Raw genomic sequence first — 20,850 nt, 5'->3', positions numbered from 1 at the left:
TCCAGCAACAGATACCCTTTCCTTCCCGTGCCCTCACCACCCGCCGGCTGCTGGATGCCCAGTGGCCTATTTCAGGGCCGCAGAAACCGCTGTCGCTGGAGGAAAAAGGATGGGGGAAGGGAGTGCAGGCTGCAGAAGCACTAGCGGGAGGCAGACGGGCAGCGCTCCCCAACCTGCGCCGCTCCTTCCCGGGTCCTGTCAGCCGCTGCGCGCAGGCGCGGGGCGCTCCTCGGCCCCTCCCTTCTGCGGGCCGCCCTTTCACCCTGGCAACCGCGGCGCGACGGCGGCGCGCGCGGGCTGGGCGCGGACGGGTGGGGCCGGGCGGTGCCGGTGCGGGCTGGGTCAGTGCGTGAGTAGCAGTCTTGGGGTGTGCGACCTAGCTGCGCCTCCTCGCACGGTTCGTCGTCGCGGGTTCGGGCCCAGCGGGCTTAGCCCCTCGCCATGGACTCCCAGAAAGTAAGCGGGGGATGGGATCCTGGGGCCAGCGGGACGAGGCACGCAGGCACAGGGTGGGCGGGGCCCCCGGCCCGGGTGGGCGGTGGGTGCGCGGGGTGGGTCCTGCCGGGCCGGGCCGGGCCGGGCCGGGCGTCCGGGTTGCTGCTGCTGCTGCTGCTGCGGAGGGCGAGGCCGCCCGACCGCTCTCTGGGCGGGAGCGAAGAGGCGCCCACACGGCTGCAGGGACCGCGCCCGGTAACTCGGGCTGGCATCTGCCCTGTGCTCTGCCGGGGTCCCTGACTCCTGAGGAGAAACAGGGAGCCATCCGTCTTTTACAGTCAGCCACTCTGCAGCGCTCTAGGCCCATTTTGCTGCCCGCAGCCTGCGTGCGTGCTAGTGGGGGTGTATCCCTCCTCAGCAGATGAGGAAACCGAGGCACAGCCTTGTTTGGGGTCTCCCTGCTGACGCCGAAGCTGAGGCTTTTTCCTCGACCGAGTCTCCTCCCGGTACCGTGCTCTTTAGGTCAGGGACCGAATCTCCTTTGTACCGCCCACCCGCTCCCCTTCCCTAGACTTTCCCAAGCAGGTCTTAGTGTTCCTTGTATGGAGGGAAAAGACTTCAATTGTTAGGGCAGCCGTCCCACTCTCTGACCAGTTGGTGTTGCTGGGCACAGTTACTTATACTTTCCTAACAGTTGAGGAAAGGTTATATAATCGTAAAGGTTCGATTCAGAAGAAATGTTTGGAGAACAAAGCCAATGTCTTGAATACAGTTAGAAGTGAGAGTTACTCAGTCATAATCTCCATATGGAAATAACCACCCTGTTCTCTTTGTTAGACTACAGTGTAATTGAAAGATAGTACGGGGTAGGAAAGAAAAAAGAAGTATTAATAATGTAGCGGGGAAAACAAAGACATATCTATGAGGCTATTCTTTTCTATTATTAGGACCGGAAAGACAGAGCAACGTTTTCTACAGTTTTGTCTAGATTCACCTTCTTGAGGATCACTTCACTGAGGGCATGAGAGAATAGTGATGTGTTGAGCATTGACTGTTATAGTATTTAACAAAAATGCACATGATTTCATTGTATGTGTTAGTCTTGAAACTCACCTTGTTATGCTCAATTTTTATTGCCACGACTATTCGTAAGACATGTTAAAAAAATGCATTTTGAGTGTGTATAGGTTTAAAACATTGTCTCTGTCTAAATTTATAAAACATCTCTCAGCTTATTAGATAAAAGTTATGATATTTGAATGGGCATTAGCAGAGGTCAAGTGAAGGAGCAAAGTCCAGAGACTTGGGTTCCAGGATGCTATGTACTAGATCTGTGGGAAGGAGCAAGTAACTGTGATTAATCTGTTTCCTCATCTATGCAGAAGTGAGAGTATTTTATAGTGTTCTAGTAAAAATCTGATAATTTATTATGAAAACACAGTATTTTAAAGTTTACAAAGTATGAGTACTAGAATTCGCTGCTCTTTGTTATTAGTACTAATGTATCTTATTTGTGATATCTTTGAGAATCAACTTTTCAATATTAGAAAATACGTTGAATTTCATTGATGGTACCAAATCTTTCTAATGGAAAAAACAACAACAACAACAACAACAACAACACCCTTTGGTTTATAGCTGTAAAAAGAATGTCCATGGCCGGGTGTGGTGGCTCATGCCTGTCATCCTAGTACTTTGGGAAGCCGAGGGGGGCGGATCACCTGAAGTCAGGAGTTTGAGACCAGCCTCACCAACATGGAGAAATGCCATCTCTACTAAAAATGCAAAATTAGCCAGGCATGGTGGCGCATGCCTGTAATCCCAGCTACTCGGGAGGTGAAGGTTGCGCTGAGCTGAGATTGTGATAAGCCAAGATCACCCCATTGCACTCCAGGCAACAAGAGCGAAACTCTGTCTCAAAAAAACAAAACAAAACAAAAATAATATTTGGGGCTAATGTGCATAACCAATTTAGTGCCCTGAACCTGAGTTTCCTTTTCTTATATGAATTGCCGCAGAATCACAAGTCTCAGATTCTAATGATCTAAGCTGGATATTGTTCCCTTTAAATAAGACAATAGTACACCCCAGGCATAATTTTTAGAGACTATTTTTTGTTTTGGAATATACATTGAAAATAGTACCAAGGGTAGTACTTCAGTCAGTAGAGTATAATAAAAGTAGGTACTGCAGAGTGTGAGGAAGGCCTGAATATATGCCTGAATGTTTGTTAGGCATTGGGATTTGGGCTTTACATTATTAAGAGGATGGCTCTGGAGCCAGGTCTCCAGTTCTGTTTATAAGCTGTATGAGCTGGGGTAGTTTGCTCTGTGTTTCCATTTCTTCATTTGTAAAATCGAGGTAACAGTTGTTCTTATCTCACAAGATTATTGTGAAGATTGTATTTTTTTTTTTGAGACAAAATTTTGTCCTTGTTGCCCAGGCTGGAGTAGAATGGCACGATATTGGCTCACTGCAACTTTCACCTCCTGGATTCAACAGGTTGAGTAGCTAGGATTAGAGGTGCCCATCACTACACCTGGCTAATTTTTGTGTTTTTAGTAGAGATGAGATTTTACCAGGATGACCAGGCTGGTCTCAAACTCCTGACCTCAGGTGATCCTCTTGCCTTGGCCTCCCAAAGTGCTGGAATTACAGGCGCGAGCCACGGTGCCCGACCTTGTGTTCATTTTTAAAAGCCACTTAACAGTGCCTAGCATGCGAAAATACTATCTGTTAGCTATTGTTATTAATTTAATAATCCTACCCTCAAAGAAACTTTCTCTTTTTTTAATTCAGTCTAGACATTTTTACTTTTAAAGCATGTTTTCTGCTTTTGTATCTGTAAGAAACGATTCACATGGTGGTGCCAGAGAAGAGTTGTTAAATTCTGATAGAAAGAGGATTGGAAGTTCTGACTCATGCACTCTGACAATATAGGTTAAGTTAACTAGACAGTCTTACAGAGGCTTGATGGTGGCTAGTCAACAAATGGGTTAGCTTGACCAGCTGCTTTTTTGTCTGTGAGAATAACTTGGACTTCAGTGTTAATGGTAGCAACAGATGCTCTGTTTGAGTAGAGGAAGAAAACATAATAACCCTGGGTATGTAAGGCATACTGTTGGATACAGAAAACCACAGTATTAACTCCTAGAAATAAACAGAGGGATTTTGTTTATATCGAGTTTCTGGGACACTTTTGTGAACAGGATGTGTTATGGATAGGTGGCTTTTGTTTGATACTCAAACCTTTTGATTATGCCTTTAAATGGTTTTAAGATCAAATCCCAAAGGTTTCTTTACCTGATGAAATATGTGCTCGTTCAAAGAAAACATTGAAACAAATAAGACATTTGTACCTTTTTAGAATCTTGGAGGTTGGGATTTTATAGTTTAAGTTAAATTTTTTACAGATCATTCACATGCATAGGGATCACTCTGAGAAAGGTACTTACTGTAGGAATAAGGAGTGGAAAGGAAGGGAGATGAGAGCCCAGAGGAAGGAAGTCACCAAGAGTATACATTGTCACTTGTTTGCTTTCCCCCACTTTTTTTCCTGCATATTCTTCCTACTTGGAAAGGGGTAGTGAGTGACAGGTGAGGCTTGACTGGACAAAACTAGAGCGGGGAGATTGAATGGAGCAGGAGGAGTTTTAAGCATGACAACCTGCAACAAGTAGCTTATCTACACTCAGCTTCCTTATCCCAGTTTCTTGCTCCAAGCTATGTGCTATTCTTTGCGTTCATATTTTACCTTACCAATTCAGAGAGCCACACCACATCCATAACCAACCAACCGTTGCATGTTCCAAAGTTACTCCTTCTCAGTTTAAAAAAAAAATGGTTTCTTGAGGAAAGAGAAATAAAATTTGACTATTGTTCTGCATCCAGTATTGCATTGGACTGTCACAGCAGTTCTTATTCCTGTAGCACTGTTAGGGAAAATGAAGTCCAGAGAAATGAAGTGTCTTGTTCACAGTCACACAGCTAGGAAATAGTAGTCTGGATTCAAACCAAGTTTTTCTTCACAACTCAAAGTTTTTTCATTACCACCCTTCTTGCCTGAATTCTTTGCATTTAAATGGTGGTATGATTAAAGTAATTAAAACTTAAAATGTAACAGGGATAAGCCCTATAAAGTAGGGTTTTCTCTCTTCTTCTTTCTTTCCTTTTTTTTTTTTTTTTTTTTCCCTCCATCCCTCCCTCCCTCCTTCCTTCCTTCCTCTTTCCTTTTTTAAGACAGAGTTTCTCTTTTTTTTAACAGTCTGGCTCTGTCACTCAGGCTGATGGCTCATAACAGCAACCTCTGCCTTCTATGCTCAAGCGATCCTCCCAGCTCAGCCTCCTGAGCAGCTGGGACTAGAGATGCATGCCACCATGCCTGGCTAATTTTTGTGTTTTTTTGCAGAGACAGTGTTTTGCCATGTTTTCCAGGCTAGTCTTGAACTCCTGGGCTCAAACGATTGGCACACTTTAGCCTCCCAAAGTGCTGGGGTTACAGACATGAGCTACCACATCTGATCTAAAGTTGTTTTTTGCTAGGTAAGTGAAGTGAAAATAGTTGATAGATGATAAAGAACATGATTTAGGTAAAAACCTGGAATTTGGTCTCTCTTGTTGCCCCAAATAAAATTACTGTTTATTTATTTATTTTGAGACAAGAGTCTTGCTTTGTCGCCTAGGCTGGAGTGCAGTGGTGTGATCTCAGCTCACTGCAACCTCTGCTTCCTGGATTCAAGCCATTCTTGTGTCTCAGCCTCCCTGGTAGCTGGCATTGTAGGTGCCCGACACCACACCCAGCTAATTTTTAAAATTTTTAGTGGAGACTGGGTTTCGCCATGTTGGCCAGGCTGGTCTTGAACTCCTGCCTGACCTCAGGTGATCTGCCCACCTCTGCCTCCCAAAATGCTGGGATTATAGTCGTGAGACACTGCGCCTGGCCTAAAATCACTTTTTTTATGGTGTGTGTGTGTGTGTGTGTGTGTGTGTCTGTCTGTCTGTCTGTCTGTATTATATATATCTTTCTCTCCCCTTTTTTCAACTCTTTTGAGGTAATGCCTTAGCTATCTAAAGTAGAACTGTGAGCAAGAAAGTAGAAATGAACACCATATTGACATACTTATGACCACTGTATATAATACAGATATCTTCATTTTTCAATTGAACTTGACGGTTTTTAATAATTAGAAAGATAGTGAAGCAGATCTTTGTTTTTTTCTTTGTTTGTTTTTAATTTTTAGCACAGTGCTTGTTTGCAATGCTTGGCTGAATGTAAGCAGGATTATTCATGCAGTAAACACATATTGAATAGGTATTCCACTCTAACCTAGGGTGGACAATATTTTTAAGTTGGTGGATTTTATCTCCAGACTTTTTAAAATATGTTTTTCACCCTTTGTTGGCACTTCTTCGCAGCCACAAGGTTCTGATAGAATCTGGTTTTAGTTATTGACTCTTGTTGATTGCTAGTTAATTGCATTTTGAACTAATTTATTGAAAAAGTATTAAAATAGCCAGCTTTTGCCCTTCTATTGCATTATAAATATAGATAATACAAGCTTATTGTAGGAAAATGGGAGTATAAATAAAATGAAAATAAAATTAAAACCACCCAGTTTTGCCACCCAGAAATAACTTCTTCAACATTTATATTGCCATCTAGTTTTTTGCTATGTAAATAAAAACTTTTTAAAAATTACGGTATCATGCTATATATGCTGCTTTATAATTTGTCTTTCACATAATATATTATGGATATTTTTTCTTATTAATCATTCTATAATACTTTAATGATTCAGCAGAATTCTTTTGTATGCATGTTTTACTTCATTTAATCAGTACCCTTTTGTTGTACATTTTTGTTGATCCCAACCTTTTAATGTTATAAATATCACAGATGAGCATCCTTATAGCCAAATCTCTGCTTACACCCTTAATTATTCACTTGGAATAAATAAGAAATGGAATTACTGAGTCAATGTATATATACTGCAAAAATTCTATTTGATATGTATTGTCAGGTTGCCCTTGAGAAAGTTTGTTAGTTTATACTGATACTCTCATCTCCACTCCAATGCCACCTTCCTTCATTAAATGGTGGGACCTCTGGTTTCTTTGGCCGAATATGAGCCTCCTTGGCTTTGGGGTGAAACAGCCAGTTCAGAGGCCACTAAACATGGTTAAGGCTTCTTTATCCTCTGGTTTGCTTTATTTCCCTCACATCCTAGGTGAGAGATTTCTTCCTCTTCTGCCATGATATCTTAAGCTGGGTTCAGGGCAGAAAGGCAGCATTCCTCAGCCAGCTCTTTTACTAGCATTTAGATTTTTCTCAGCTGGTAAGCTAGACAGTCAGAATTGATTGTAGGTTGTCTGGGTTACATCTGTATACAGGTAGTGTTCTCAACTGTTTCGCTGTTAGAGAGGGTATAGCCTTCCACCATTTGGTTATTTTATGATGTTTAGATTCCTGAATTTCTCTGTTATCTTTTTTTCACCTTCTTGCATCACATCTGAGCATGATACTTTTGTTAAAACAACTGGTAAGATTCTGTTTATCTAGCTAACAGCCGGATAGAGCTTTCTGGATTCAACTCCTTATCACCGTATGGTAAACCAACCTAATAGCAATAGTTTAAGCATACTATTAGAATGACCCTGTATGGCAGACTCACCTGAATGTGTGTTCTGAGCTTCACTGGTCTGTGTAGTTATCTTGCCCAGCACACTGCTACTGGATCTTTTCTGTACATAATACAGTTCTCCTGCCCAACCTGCCACCACTGGACTCTATCCCTTGTATGTAATCCCTCAATAAAATACCGTGGTGGTTTTTAATACCCATTTGTTGGCTCTAGGTTTCTTTTTCAGCCCTTTGAACCTGGTGCCATCCCCATTGGAGTTGATGGAGGGGTTCATCATGAAGTGACCTAATTCAAAGGACATGTCTATGGTTTGGGGTGTTGCAAGTGGCCTATTACTGGTGGCAGTTGGACATTTTTCAGGAATGCTACATGCTGGTTTGATCAGTCCCTTTCCTCAGGTTGCAGGAACCCTATGATTATTTTGTATAGTCCCCAACAGTTTAAGCAGTCTAGAGTACAGTCTCTGGAGGCAACCTCCTGGATTTGAAAAGCAGAGGCTCTGGAGGCAACCTCCTGGATTTGAATCACGATTGCCAGTTGATAGCTGTGTGACCTAAAACAAGTTTCTTAGCATCTCGAATCTTGCATTTATCCAACCATACAATGTGAACTAACACTGCTTTTTTTTTTAATCAGTTGTGATGATTAAAAAGATACTCCATGTTAATAGCGCAGTGCCTGGCACATAGAAAGTGCTTAATGAAATACTGACTAAATTGGCTATAGTAATAGTTTGACCCCTTAACTTATAGATCCATTTGTGGTGTTTGCAGGGGTTCTTGACTTTTGTATCTTAATTTTCTGGAATACTACTATAGAATTTGACTCAGAAGTCTTTTCCTGGTCTTAGAAGATGCTGCTGGGAAACCCATTTGTCAACATTTCTCTGATCAGTTTCCGTTTTCCAGATTGTTGATCTTTTTCAGATTTCTAATCTGGAAGTAAACTCTTAGTCCTTTGGATGCCTTTAGCTGTTCTGACCTTTTCATGAACCTCTGATCGCTACCTTATCAGGTAGTACAATGTAGTCCTTTAAGAGCATAGACTCAGGAATCAAACTGTTTTAATTTGAATCCTGGCTGTGTGACATATTAGCTTTGATGTTCTGGGCAAGCTGCTTAACTTCTCCATGTGTCAGCTTCCTCATTGGAAAATGAGGATAATAATAGTATCTTACCTCATAGGATTCTTGAAAGGATTAAATGAACTAATAATATGTAAAGAGCTTAAATAGTGCTTGGCACTTAAGATTACCAAAGTGCTCCTTTGCTCAGTCTATTGATTATCCTTTTACTTGATTGATAATTATTATAAACATAACTTTAAGCTGTGCTGTGTTGAAGAAACTAACTCATGTCTTGTATATCCTAGATTACTTTGATTCATTCCATGACGATGATTGCAGTTGTGCTTGGCTGGGATGTATATAATGCGTTTTCTTGTTGGTGTAGCAGTTGCCTTAGTCTAAACCTATAGTTAAATCATTGTATTTGTTGTTGTTGTTGTTGTTATGAGGGCCTGGTAATTGTGCTACATCACCAAATGACAATTGCTGAGATTGCCTGTGCACAAATGCCAATTTATGCCAGGAATGCTACATGCTAGTTTGATCAGTCCCTTTCCTCAGGTTGCAGGAACCCTATGATTATTTCATATAGTAAATAAAATAATCTATTTTACTATGATTTAGCAGAATTGGCCTTTGTCAAAGAATGTCTTCAGACCTGCATCACCTGGAACTTTTAGTTATCACCACCTGAATCTTATAAAATATAATTTTCTAGATAACCCTCAGATAATTTATATTGCCTTTATTCATCTATGTTTATCTATTACTTTATCCCTCAGTGTTTGGAAGGTAATGAGAGGCTTGAATCCCATGGGGCAGATGAAAGCTGTCTTTGCCCTCCTTCACCCATAAGGCTTTGTTGAGAAAAATTCTATAGTAGTATTCCAGAAAATTAAGATACAAAAATCTAGAACCCCTGCAAATATATGTAACATGGGCTCATTCTATAAGTACATTTTTGGAATCTGTTTTATCAGTACATTGTGTATATGTTTTAGGATAGAGGTTATAGGTAGAGGAACTGATAAATGAGAAGGCTCTTAGGTAGGAAGCAAGTCAAATTAGATATATTATTCATAGCAGGCTATGTAGCTGGAGTGTAACAAGGGAGAGGAAGTCTGGGGAGATGAAGTAGGTGAGGTAGGCAGTGGACAGATCATTTGAGATCTTACAGGTCATGTTAAAGATTTTCAGTTTTATACAAGGTACAATGGGAAACCATTGAAGAATACTGATCAGGAAGAGTGATGCTATCATTACCCTAGGTGAAGTTTATAGACGACTGATTGTTGGGAAGAAAGATTGTTATCAGAGTCTGATTAAGTAGTGTTGCTACAGTGAAGGCTGAAATACAGGTTGAGATACGATAGTAACTTTTACTAAGACAGTAGTAATAATTTTAATGTCACAAGTTACATGGTGAAAACCCATTTCTACTCAAAATACAAAAATTGGCCAGGTGTGGTGGTGTGCACTTATAATCCCAGCTATTCAGAAGGCTGAGTGAGGCAGGAGAATCACTTGAACCTGGGAGGTGGAGGCTGCAGTGAGCCGAGATCTTACCACTGCACTCTAGCCTAAGCAACAAAGTGAGATTCTGTCTGGGGAAAAAAAAAAAAAAAAAAAAGCCAGGTATGATGGCTTAAGCCTGTAATCCCAGCACTTTGAAAGGCCAAGGCAGGTGGATCACCTGAGGTCAGGAGTTGAAGACCAGCCTGGCCAACATGGCGAAACTCTCTCTACTAAAAATACAAAGATTAGGTAGGTGTGGTGGTAGGTGCCTGTAATCCCAGCTACTATGGAGGCTGAGGCAAGAGAATTGCTTGAACCTAGGAGGCGGAGGTTGCAGTGATCCAAGACCGCACCACTTGCTCCAGCCTGTGTGACAGTAAGATTCCATTTCAAAAAAAAACAAAAACAAAACTTTAAAAAAGTTCTACCAGAAAAATTATAGAACATTGGTACTAAAAAGAAAAGGCAGATATAGTTCAGAGTCAAAAAAAAAAAAATCTCCTTAGTATAAAATAGCTTCCCATTTATGTATATATATATATTTTTTTTTTGGTCTAAGTTTAGTTCAAGCTTTGCATTTGAGAAATTACATAGCAAAAATCTGAAGATAGCTGTAGCTTATTGCCCCAACTAGATAAGCCCTGAGCTCCAAAGATTTTAATGAGAAGCCTACTTTTTTTTTTGTTCTGAGGCTTTGTCACACAGGTGGGAGTACAGTGACACAATCATAGCTCACTGCAGTCTCAACCTCATGGGCTCAAGCCATCCACCTGCCTCATTATTTGACTTTTTGTAGAGATGAGTTCTTACTATGTTGCCCAGGCTGGTCTCAAACTCCTGGGCTCCAGCTTCCCAAAGTGTTGCCATTATAGGTATGATCTCCGCTCCCAGCCAAAGCCTACCTTTGAATGCTCCTGTTATTTACTGAGTATAGTCAAAGACATCTAAATGCTCTAATTTTGAATCAGATCTTCAAGCTAAATCCTCTGATCCTTTAAGAGCTACCCACCTGCTGCAAGTTAATAGACTCTGGTCTAATAGTGATGTTAGAGATCGGAATACAGGCTTTACCAACTGTAAAGTTATCATTCTCCTTAGAGCAGTACTGTCCAATAGAAATATAGGAGGAGCCAATAGTAGCCAAATCAAAAAAGTAAAGGAAAAACAGGAGAAATTAATTTTAATATCTTGTTTAATAGATTCAAAATATATTATTTCAACATGTAGTCAATATTTAACAATGAGTTTTTCTTTTTTTGGTACTGAGTCTTAAAAATTCAGCATGTATTTTATACTTGTGCATATCTCAGTTCAAATTAGCCACATTTCAAGTGCTCAAAAACCACATATGGCTAGAAGCTGCCACCCTGGAAAATACAGGCTTAGAGCGCTATGTTATCCAAATAGACCACATATTTCTAAGAGTGGAAATAGAGCAGAGATCCTCTATTAATAATTTGTAATTAAAAGTAAACCACGAAAAACAATTTCGGAACTTTTTTCTGAAAAGACCAGAATTTCTTTATGTTATGCCAGATTCTTGAATTATAATAGCTCTATGTGGATATAAGTTAAAATGTTACAACCAACTACTTCCTTTACCAGAATTTCACTAATTTCTCAGTTTTATTTACATAAACACTAACTCTAGAAAGTGAAAGACATTTTAAAACCACCAACTCTCAAAAGAAATTGGTGCATAAGTAACGCCATTTGGGGTCCTTCAAATACCTCAACAAAAGGAACAAATACACTGCTCTCTCCTGTGAACTTTACACTGTTCACTCATGTTATTGTTTAGAGAAGACTTTTTTGGGATCACAAAAAATACACATGTCCATTTCAAGATTGACAGCTAACATAGACTGCACCTGAGAACAGCTGACGTATAGGTTATACAAATTCAAAGAATCATCAGAATAATACCCTCCAATTTCTATCATACTGTCCCATACCTCCAAAATACCACCCTTAGATTACAGTTAATCTTTTTTTTCTTTCTGAGATGAAGTTTGACTCTGTGCCCCAGGCTGGAGTGCAGTGGCATGATCTCAGCTCACTGCAACCTCTGCCTCCCAGGTTCAAGCGATTTGCCTGCCTCAGCCTCTTGAGTAGCTGGGATTACAGGCGTGCGCCACTATGCCCAGCTAATTGTTTGTGTTTTTTAATACAGATGAGGCTGGGATTACAAAGTGCTGGGATTACAGTCATGAGCCACCATACCTGGTGATTACAGTTAATCTTATCTTTACCATTCCCCTTAAATTCATTCAAAATTCTATTGTCACAGAATGCAAGACCCTTTTCAACTGTATTGGCCTAAGAAGTATTAATACCCATACTTCTGGAAAGAAACTCTACAATCTGTGTTAAAGCCTTCAGGGGAATGATATTCTATATGATTGCCTAAGGCTGTAAAAATACTGTAGTGGATGAGAAAGAAAGGTCTTTAAAGGCTGATATAGTATTTCTAGGAAACACAGTCTCATTCTTTGAAGAGAGAGCACTTCTACAGCTCTTGAATTTGACAGGGAGTTCCAGTGCAGAGTCTGTAATACACACCTAGATAAAAGGTCCACATTCTGAGAAAAGTTGCTTTACCCTAATGCTAAACTGTAAACACTAAAGGCCTAAATTATTTTAAGGAGATGGACTCCAGTCTCTAGGTGGGGACAGCTTCAGAGCCTTGGCTATAATACACCACTGAGATGCTGTCAGAATGGACAAGCCAGCTGTAGAGGGCTCTGGAACCCTAGCATTTAAGATCATTTATATTTTAAAAGCTACCAAATGCATTAGTAAACATGGCTGCAGAAGAAGCAACTATTCAGATCATAAAGAATGAGAAAGTCAGAGCAACCAATGTAACCTTGTTGGCTAATGTAGATGAAATGCTGCCTCTCTGTTAAGCTTTTCTAAGCTTACTGGAAGAAGGAAACATCCTGAAAATTTCCCAAGGGCAGACTACTGAGACAAAGGCTCCAGAAGCTCTAATCCATTTGCCTTTTAATCTGTAACTGCTGTGGAGAGGATGAGCAAACAAAAGACTGATGAAGAGCTAAAATTTGCATTCTAAAATAGTAAAATTTTATCAGAGGGGTGGCTAGGTTTTCGACCATTCTGGCCCTCACAAGAGTGGAGACTGGCTGGAACTAACTGGAAAAGGCATAAAGATAAAAAGCACTAAGGAACTTGGTGCTCAGTAGAACTCGAAAACAAGTTGCAAGGAATCAGAATATTTAAGACAAAATTACCACCAGCACCAAAATATATGAAAACTAAAGAATTAGTATTACATGTGCTGAGTTCTGAAACTTGACCCTAGCTTGTGTATGTGACATAAAGCTAAAATTTTCTCTAGGGTGGTAGGAGTTAAGTAAAAGGTGTATGTAAGGATAGTATGTGTCTAATCTAGGAGGTATACAAGAAGAGTCTGGCTGAATAGGTACCAAGTCCAGCAGTTTTTAAAAAGTGTTTCTAGATATGGTAGGCAATATGCCAAGGCAGAGAAGAGAGCAGAAAAGATCTAAAAGATATCCTATCGAAATGGATTTTCTACCTCAGTCTATCCCTGCATGTCCTCCAAATTTAATCAAGAGCAAAGACAGAAAGCTAGGCCATTATCCCTATCTCCTTCTCTCTAATTTGTGCTCTACATGCAGTGATAAAGTTCTATAGATTTTACTTCCTTAATGGTTCTAGTGATAGCAGACCTGTTCCTAGGCAGATAGTGGCAGGGTCCCTGGTGAAACCTGACCTTCAGGTGGAAGACAGCCTGAAGCCTGAGAACTGGGCAGCTGGTTCCTGGTGGAATCCACCACCCTGAGTGAGAATTTCCTTTGTGTCTTTCAGCCAATCAAATGGTGGTTTTTCCAGACCACCCATGGACCAATCGGCACACACTTCCTCCTGTCCATGGACCAATCAGCATACACTTCCCCATTTTGAGCCAATTAACTCTCCCCACCCCCCCCCAAACCCACCTCCACCACTCATCAGGACTACCCATTTGGGGACTCCTGTCTATGGAGAGATGTTCTGTTGCTCAATAAAACTCTTCTCTGCCTTGCCCACCATCCAGTTGTCCATGTGACCTCATTATTAGTGGATGCAGGACAATAACTTAGGAACTTCGCAAAGGCAGGTGCGGAAAGGGCTGTAACACTTTCCTGGCTACCTTACTGAGCTGCTGGCAGAAGCAAAAAGGCCTGTAACGTGTTCCTGGCCAGCTGGCCAGGCTGCAGGCAGTAATACCAACTGCAGGAGTGAAGAGCAGCAACACTTCTAGGGGCCCAGACCTGGGGATTCCCTGAGCCAGAGCTTTAACACTATAACCCTCCCACCTTCCTCCAGCATTAGGCAGCTGCCCCACATGATGGAAGTGACAATGGGATTGGGCCAGCCTGGGAGCCATTGGCCCAAGTGAGGTGGCGGGACTGAACAGGCTAAAACACGCCCTGCCCTTCCCACTGGCCAAGCTGTGGTTGGCAGGAACGAGAGAGCTGTAGCATCCCTGCACCCCAACCCCTTGGGGCTCCCCAGTTATTGGCATCTCTGAGTTTTCAGGCACCACTGCATTCCCCTCATCCAGGCACAGGCACCCACAGAGGAAGCTGCTTGCAGTATGCTTTGTCCAGCTGCAGCCCTCATGGAGCCCGCGACTGTGCCAGTGCCTGGAGCTGCCTACCTTGCTACAGCAGCCAGTGTGCTTGGCTGTGCACAGTGACCAGACCCCACGCCCACTAACTCGCTCACACATCCCTCACTGCTCCATGCCTAGCTCACCCTCGGTAGGTGTGGGATCCAGGCCAATAGCATGAGCTGAGCACAACCTGCAGGGCCAAGTGGGCAGAACGAGCCCAGTGGGCATGCGTGAAACTCAGAGACACTGCCAGCCACAGAGGTTGCCGGCTGGTGAAGAAACATCCAAAGTATCCCTGGAGGTGGGATTACAGGCGTGAGCCAGCGTGCCCAGTCGAAAATTTTTAAATTATAGCAGTTCTACTTTGAGTCTCACAGTTCCTGGAGATAAGGAGATTATTATTATCATCCCTTGGGCTGCCTAAAAGCTCTCTGTTGTATTCACTTACACTGTTTCTTCCCATTGTCACTACTGTTGGTAATTTGATATAATAACACAATGAAGTTACACTATGAAGACCAATGACACCAAGAATTAAGTGTTTATCCTCTTCCCAAGAACTGGTGCACCAAGACTTGGAGAGGTGGACACAACTGGAGAAGCAGCATTGGAGAAGCAACAGAGGTAATACAGAAATGAAGAAAAGGAGATCAAAGGACTTAAATCTTCTAAGTACTCCCCTGAGATAGGTTCAATATGCTTTCCTTTTTTTTCTTTTTCTTTTTGGGACAGTCTTGTTATAGTCACCCAGGCTGGAGTGCAGTGGCACAATCTGAGCTCACTGCAACCTCACACCCCAGGTTCAAGCAATTCTCCTCCCTTTGTCTCCTGCGTAGCTGGTATTACAAGCATGTGCCACCACACCTGGCTAATTTTTGTATTTTTAGTAGAGATGGGTTTTCACCATGTAGGCCAGGCTGGTCTCAAACTCCTGGCCTCAAGTGATCTGCCTACCTCAGTTTCCCAAAGTGCTGGGATTACAGGCGCCACCACATCCAGCCTTAATACATATTTATTTATTTATTCTTTTTTGAGACAGAGCTTTGCTCTGTTGCCTGGGCTGGAGTGCAGTGGCGCCATCTTGGCTCACCACAACCTCTGCCTTCTGAGTCCAAGTGATTCTTCTGTCTCAGCCTCCCGAGTACCTGGGATTATAGGTGTGAACCACCACGCCCAGCTAAGTTTTGTAATTTTTAATAGAGACAGGGTTTCACCATGTTGGCCAGGCCATTCTTGAAATCCTGACCTCATGATCCACCCACCTCAGCCTCCCAAAGTGCTGGGATTATAAGTATGAGCCACTGTGCCCAGCTGAATACATATTTAAAAGCAACACAAAGGAATAGTAAAAACAGTTCTCTACAATACTCAGACTTTATAGTAGCTTTTAGTTAATAAGATTGGGCTCTTTCTGGCTAATGAACTGAATCTGCCTCCCCATCTATGCCTCAAAATGGCAGGGTTATATCTATATTGTGCAGCTGAGAAAATGGAAATTCAAAGTAATGCTGCTATTAAGGTAAAGATGATCTTTGTCTAAAGCTCATGCTCTTAACTGCTTTGGGATACTGCCTCTAAATCCAATCAATTAACCCATCATATGGTATACTTATACAATAAAGTATGTATTCTTTAAACATCTTATTTGCCAAGACTTTTCAGTGACAGAACTGCTGGAATTTTCATAGTAGAGAATCACACCTTAATTCACTGGGGAGGCATATCTAATGAACTCAGAGAAAAGTTGATAATATTCTACCAGAACAAGAGTAGAAGAGTCTTCTGAAAAAGATCATCTTCCGTGAAAAAGAGGAGCTAGGCCTAATGAATTCAACCCAGTAACAAAATTACAATCATCATGAGATATATGAGTTCAATAAAAACTGAAAAAAGGCCGGGTACACTGGCTCACACCTGTAATCCCAGCACTTTGGGAGGCCGAGGCTAGTGGACCTCCTGAGGTCAGGAGTTCGAGACCAGCCTGGCCAACATGGTGAAAACCCATCTCTACCAAAAACAAAATTAGCTGGACGTGGTGGCTCACACCTGTAATCCCAGCTGCTTGGGAGGTTGAGGCAGGAGAATCACTTGAATCTGGGAGGCAAAGGTTGCAGTGAGACAAGATCGCGCCGTTGCACTCCAGCCTGGGCAACAAGAATGAAACTTTATCTCAAAAAAAGCTTTTTTTCACAAGTAGTGAAAAAAAAAATATATATATATATAACAAAAATATGTAAAATATAAAAATATATATATTTACATATATAATAAAAATATATAAAATAAAAATATATATAAATATATATATAAATAATATATAATATAATAAAAATATATAAAATATAAAGAAAAAATATATATATATATATATTTTTTTTCACTACTACAATGCTTTATGAACATTTGTATAAAATGTTGCCAGGCATGGTGGCTCACACCTGTAATCCTAATACTTTGGGAAGCTGAGGCGGGTGAATCACCTGAGGTCAGGAGTTTGAGACCAGCCTGGCCAGCATAGTGAAAGCCCGTCTCTACTAAAAATGCAAAAATTAGCTGTGCCTGGTGGCGGGCAGCTGTAATTCTAGCTACTCAGGAGGCTGAGGCAGGAGAATTGCTCGAACCTGGGAGGCGGAGGTTACAGTGAGCCAAGATTGCGCCATTGCACTCCAGCCTGGGAGATGAGTAAAAAATTCCATCTTGGGAAAAAAAATGTCAAAAACATAAAATATTATTCTCCTTCAGACTGTTTCCTGGGCTCCTTATGTATAATCCTTTATCTATGTCTCATTCTATTTTTTTAGGATAGTCCTTATTCCACAAAATCTTATAGGCTTTATTAAAATATTTAAGCTCATAGGTGCTTACAGAAAAAAGTCCTATGCCTCTGAGAAAATTACAGAGTATTAAATTACTTGCATTAGATTTTTTTCTGAGACTATAAATAACCTTGTTTGGTTTTTGGTATTGCTACTAATGAAGAGTTACTGCAACTAGACTTGTGGTGTCCAATATGATAGCATTGGTTACATGTGGCAGTATAAACTGAAATTAATTAAAGTTTGAAACATTAAATTTAGTTCCTCAGTTCTTGTCACATCTTAAGACTTCATTAACTTTCTGAGGCTAGTGGCTACCATATTGGACAGCACATTTATAGAACATTTCCATCATAGTGGAAAATTTTATTGGATAACACCGAACCAGAGAAAAAAATTAACCAAATGTTTTATTTAAATAGGAAGCATTATCAAAGTCTGAGCTATTTGCTAATAAAATTGCTTTATTTATTATAGTTCTACAGCATCTGTAAATGTTGCAATGAATGTGTCATTCTAAATGCATATTACCTAGTTTCATATCTCTAAAATGTTTATTTTTGTAAATAAATAAAATATTGGTGAAAATGTGTCTCCTTGCTTTTATTCTTTGGATCCTGATGTTGTATTCCGTTTCCACTTGTTTTTACAACATTTAAAGATTTTGCTTTATTCCATTGCCATGGCCCATGACCTAAAATAATTCTATTGATATTACGTTATACTGATCATTATCAGTCTGAAAAATATCATGGTGATTAAGTTGTGTATTAGGAATAAGAGAGCTCAATACAGTAGAAGTATCTACCTCATCTTTTGTAAGTATAAGACTTTGGAAATTTTGAACAATGAGAAATTTTACATTGTTCCTTTTTGTTATACGATATGTTCTTATATAAAGTTTGTTTAGAGAATGCTTGTTAATGAGTTTTATAACTTTCTTTCATTGAAATGTAGTATTTTAATGTTTTTCTTAATTCTAGGAAGCTCTACAAAGGATCATTTCAACTCTGGCAAATAAAAATGATGAAATTCAGAACTTTATTGATACACTAAATCATACACTAAAAGGAGTTCAGGTATGATTTTTTTAATGAAAACTTTTGTGTAAATATGTCACAATGAATGAGTCAAATATGAAGTACAAATATACTCTATAAACTTTGGGTTATAAACTAATGGAGGTAAGAGCACGGTTTTAAAATAGAGGATAAAGTAAAAATGTTTACCTTGCAATTCCTGTTTTCTCCATGGAAAAATCAAAATAAGGAAAAGGAAAACTCTGGAATAATAGTTGTTTGGGAATACCAGAGTGCTCACTTTGGTCCTTTTCCATTTGACATTTTTTCTAATTTGAATTAAGAGCAAATTGTACTTTTTGAAAAGTGCTGGCAAGTAAAACATTTCTTTTACAATAAACAATGGAAGAAACATGTTGGCCATCTATGGTGGCTCATGCTTGTAATCTCAGCATTTTGGCAGGCTGAGGCAGGTCGATGGGTTGAACCCAGGAGTTTGAAACCAGTCTGGGCAACATGGCGGGACCCCCGTCTCTACCAAAAAAAAAAAAAAAAAAAAAAAAAAAAAAACAGAAAAGAAAATGTTAATGGTAAGAGGTCTACTTGTAGAAGTAGATGAAAGTACTTAAAAATAAAAGGTAAAGTCCCCACTGAGGAGGGAGAGGAATACTTAAAAAAATAGTTCCAGGTTTGGGCAGATAATCTGAATGGAAAGTAATGACATATTGATTGTGGAAGAGAGCTCAAGATAATCTGGTTGCTAGAAATGTACAACCTCTCGAGACTGAATCAGAAAGAAATAGAAAATCTGAATAGATCAGTAATGAATAAGGAAATTGAATCAGTAGTAAAGTCTCCCATCAAAGAAAAGCCTGCAACCTGATGGCTTTAATGCTGAATTCTACCAAATATTTAAAGAACAAATACCAGTTCTTCTCAGCCTCTTCCAAAAAATCAAAGAGGAGGGAGTACTTCCAAATCCATTTACAAGTTCAACATTACCCTGATAACAAAGCCAAACCAGGAATACTACAAAGGGAGGCCAATATTTCTAATCAACATAGTTGCAAAAATCCTCAATAAAATATTAGCAAACTGAATTCCATAGCACATTAAAAGGATCATTCACCATGATCCAGTAGGATTTATGCCTGGGATGCAAGGATGGTTCTACAGAAGTCAATAAATGTGATACACCATAGTAACAAAACTAAGACAAAAAAAATGCCTGATTATCTCAGTAGATTCAGAAAAAGAATTTGACAAAATTCAACATCCTTTCTTGATAAAAACTTTCAACAAATTAGGAGTAGAAGGAATGTACCACAACATGGTAAAGGCCATATATATAATAGCAATCCCACAGCTATATCATCTTATCAAAGGTGAAAAGTCAAAAGCTTATTCTCTAGTCAGGAACAAGACAAAGATGTTTGCTTTCACCCCCTGCTTTTTTTTTTTTTTGAGGCAGAGACTTGTTCTGTCGCCCAGGCTGGAATGCAATGCCGCAGTTTCGGCTCACTGCAACTTCCGCCTCCCAGGTTCAAGTGATTCTCCTGCCTCAGCCTCCCGAGTAGTGGGACTACAGGGGTATGCTAACACACCCAGCTAATTTTTGTATTTTTAGTAGAGATGGGGCTTTGCCATGCTGGCTAGGCTGGTCTTGAACTCCTGACCTCAGGTGATCTCCGCCTCGGCCTTCCAAAGTGCTGGGATTACAGGCGTGAGCCACTGTGCCCAGCCTACTCTCACCACTTCTGTTTAATACAGTGCTAGTAGTCCTAGCCAGAGCAATTAGGCAAGGAAAAGACATCCAAATAGGAAAGGAAGAAGTGAAATAATGTTTTCTGATGACATGATCTTATATATAGAAGACTCTAAAGACTCTACCAAAAAAACTATTAGAACTGATAAACAAATTCGGTAAAGTTACAGAATGCAATATCAAAACACAAAAATTAGTATTGCTTCTATACGCGAAAAATGAACTATTTGAAAAAGAAAATAAGAAAACAATCCCCTTTGCTGTAGCATAAAAAAAGGAGTAAATTTACCTAATGAAATAAAATATTTGTATACTAAAAGATATAAAACAGTGATAAAAGAAAATAAAGAAGACATAAGTGAATGGAAAAATATCCTGTTTATAAGCTAGATGAATTAATATTGCTACAATGTTTGTACTGCCTAAAGTGATCTGCCCATTCATTGTAATCTCTATCAAAATACCAATGCCATTTTCCACAAAAATAGAAAAAATCCTAATATGTATATAGAATTACAAAAGACCCAGAATAACCAAAATAATTTTTAGCAAAAAGAACATTCATGGGAGGCCGAGGTAGGCGGATCACTTGAGGTCAGGAGTTTGGGATCAGCCTGGCCAACATGGTGAAATGCCATCTCTACTAAAAATATAAAAATTAACCTGGTTATGGTGGCAGGCACTTGTAATCCCAGTGACTCAGGAGGCTGACACAGGAAATGCTTGAACCCAGGAGGTGGAGTTTGCAGTGAGCCAAGATTTGTACCACTGCACTGCAGCCTGGGCAACAGAGCAAGACTCTGTCTCAAAATTAAAAAAAAAAAAAAAAAAAAAAAAAAAAAAAAAAAAACAAAAAAAAAAAAAAAAAAAAAAAAAAAAAAAAAAACCCAAAACCAAAAAACTTCATTATTTTAGCTATCTTGAACTATTTTATTGGAAATTTGGTGAGTC

At 40.1% G+C, this 20,850-nt stretch overlaps 1 protein-coding gene across 13 annotated transcripts in view; it reads left to right on the top strand.

Moving 5' to 3' along the window:
- Positions 1–255: 255 nt before the first annotated feature.
- Positions 256–20,850, top strand: part of FSD1L (fibronectin type III and SPRY domain containing 1 like) — an 87,111-nt gene continuing 66,516 nt past the window's right edge. For 7 of the 13 annotated variants that reach the window (XR_005200116.1, XM_017527744.2, XM_037738222.1 and 4 more), the window contains exons 1-3: positions 283–456; positions 14,858–14,923; positions 18,099–18,194. Coding sequence is in view for 10 of the 13 variants with exons in the window: in XM_017527744.2 (XP_017383233.1) it covers positions 442–456; positions 14,858–14,923; positions 18,099–18,194 (177 nt within the window). In the remaining 3 variants the exon portion in view is untranslated. Of the gene's footprint in view, positions 457–4,884; positions 4,978–14,857; positions 14,924–18,072; positions 18,195–20,850 lie in introns of those variants that run through there. The other 6 variants (XM_017527743.2, XM_037738223.1, XM_017527742.2 and 3 more) reach the window with 4 other exon arrangements.

The sequence above is a fragment of the Cebus imitator genome, unplaced genomic scaffold (genome assembly GCF_001604975.1).
Source record: "Cebus imitator isolate Cc_AM_T3 unplaced genomic scaffold, Cebus_imitator-1.0 Scaffold51, whole genome shotgun sequence".
Classification (NCBI taxonomy): Eukaryota; Metazoa; Chordata; class Mammalia; order Primates; family Cebidae; genus Cebus; species Cebus imitator.
This window is presented reverse-complemented; position numbering and strand designations above follow the sequence as displayed.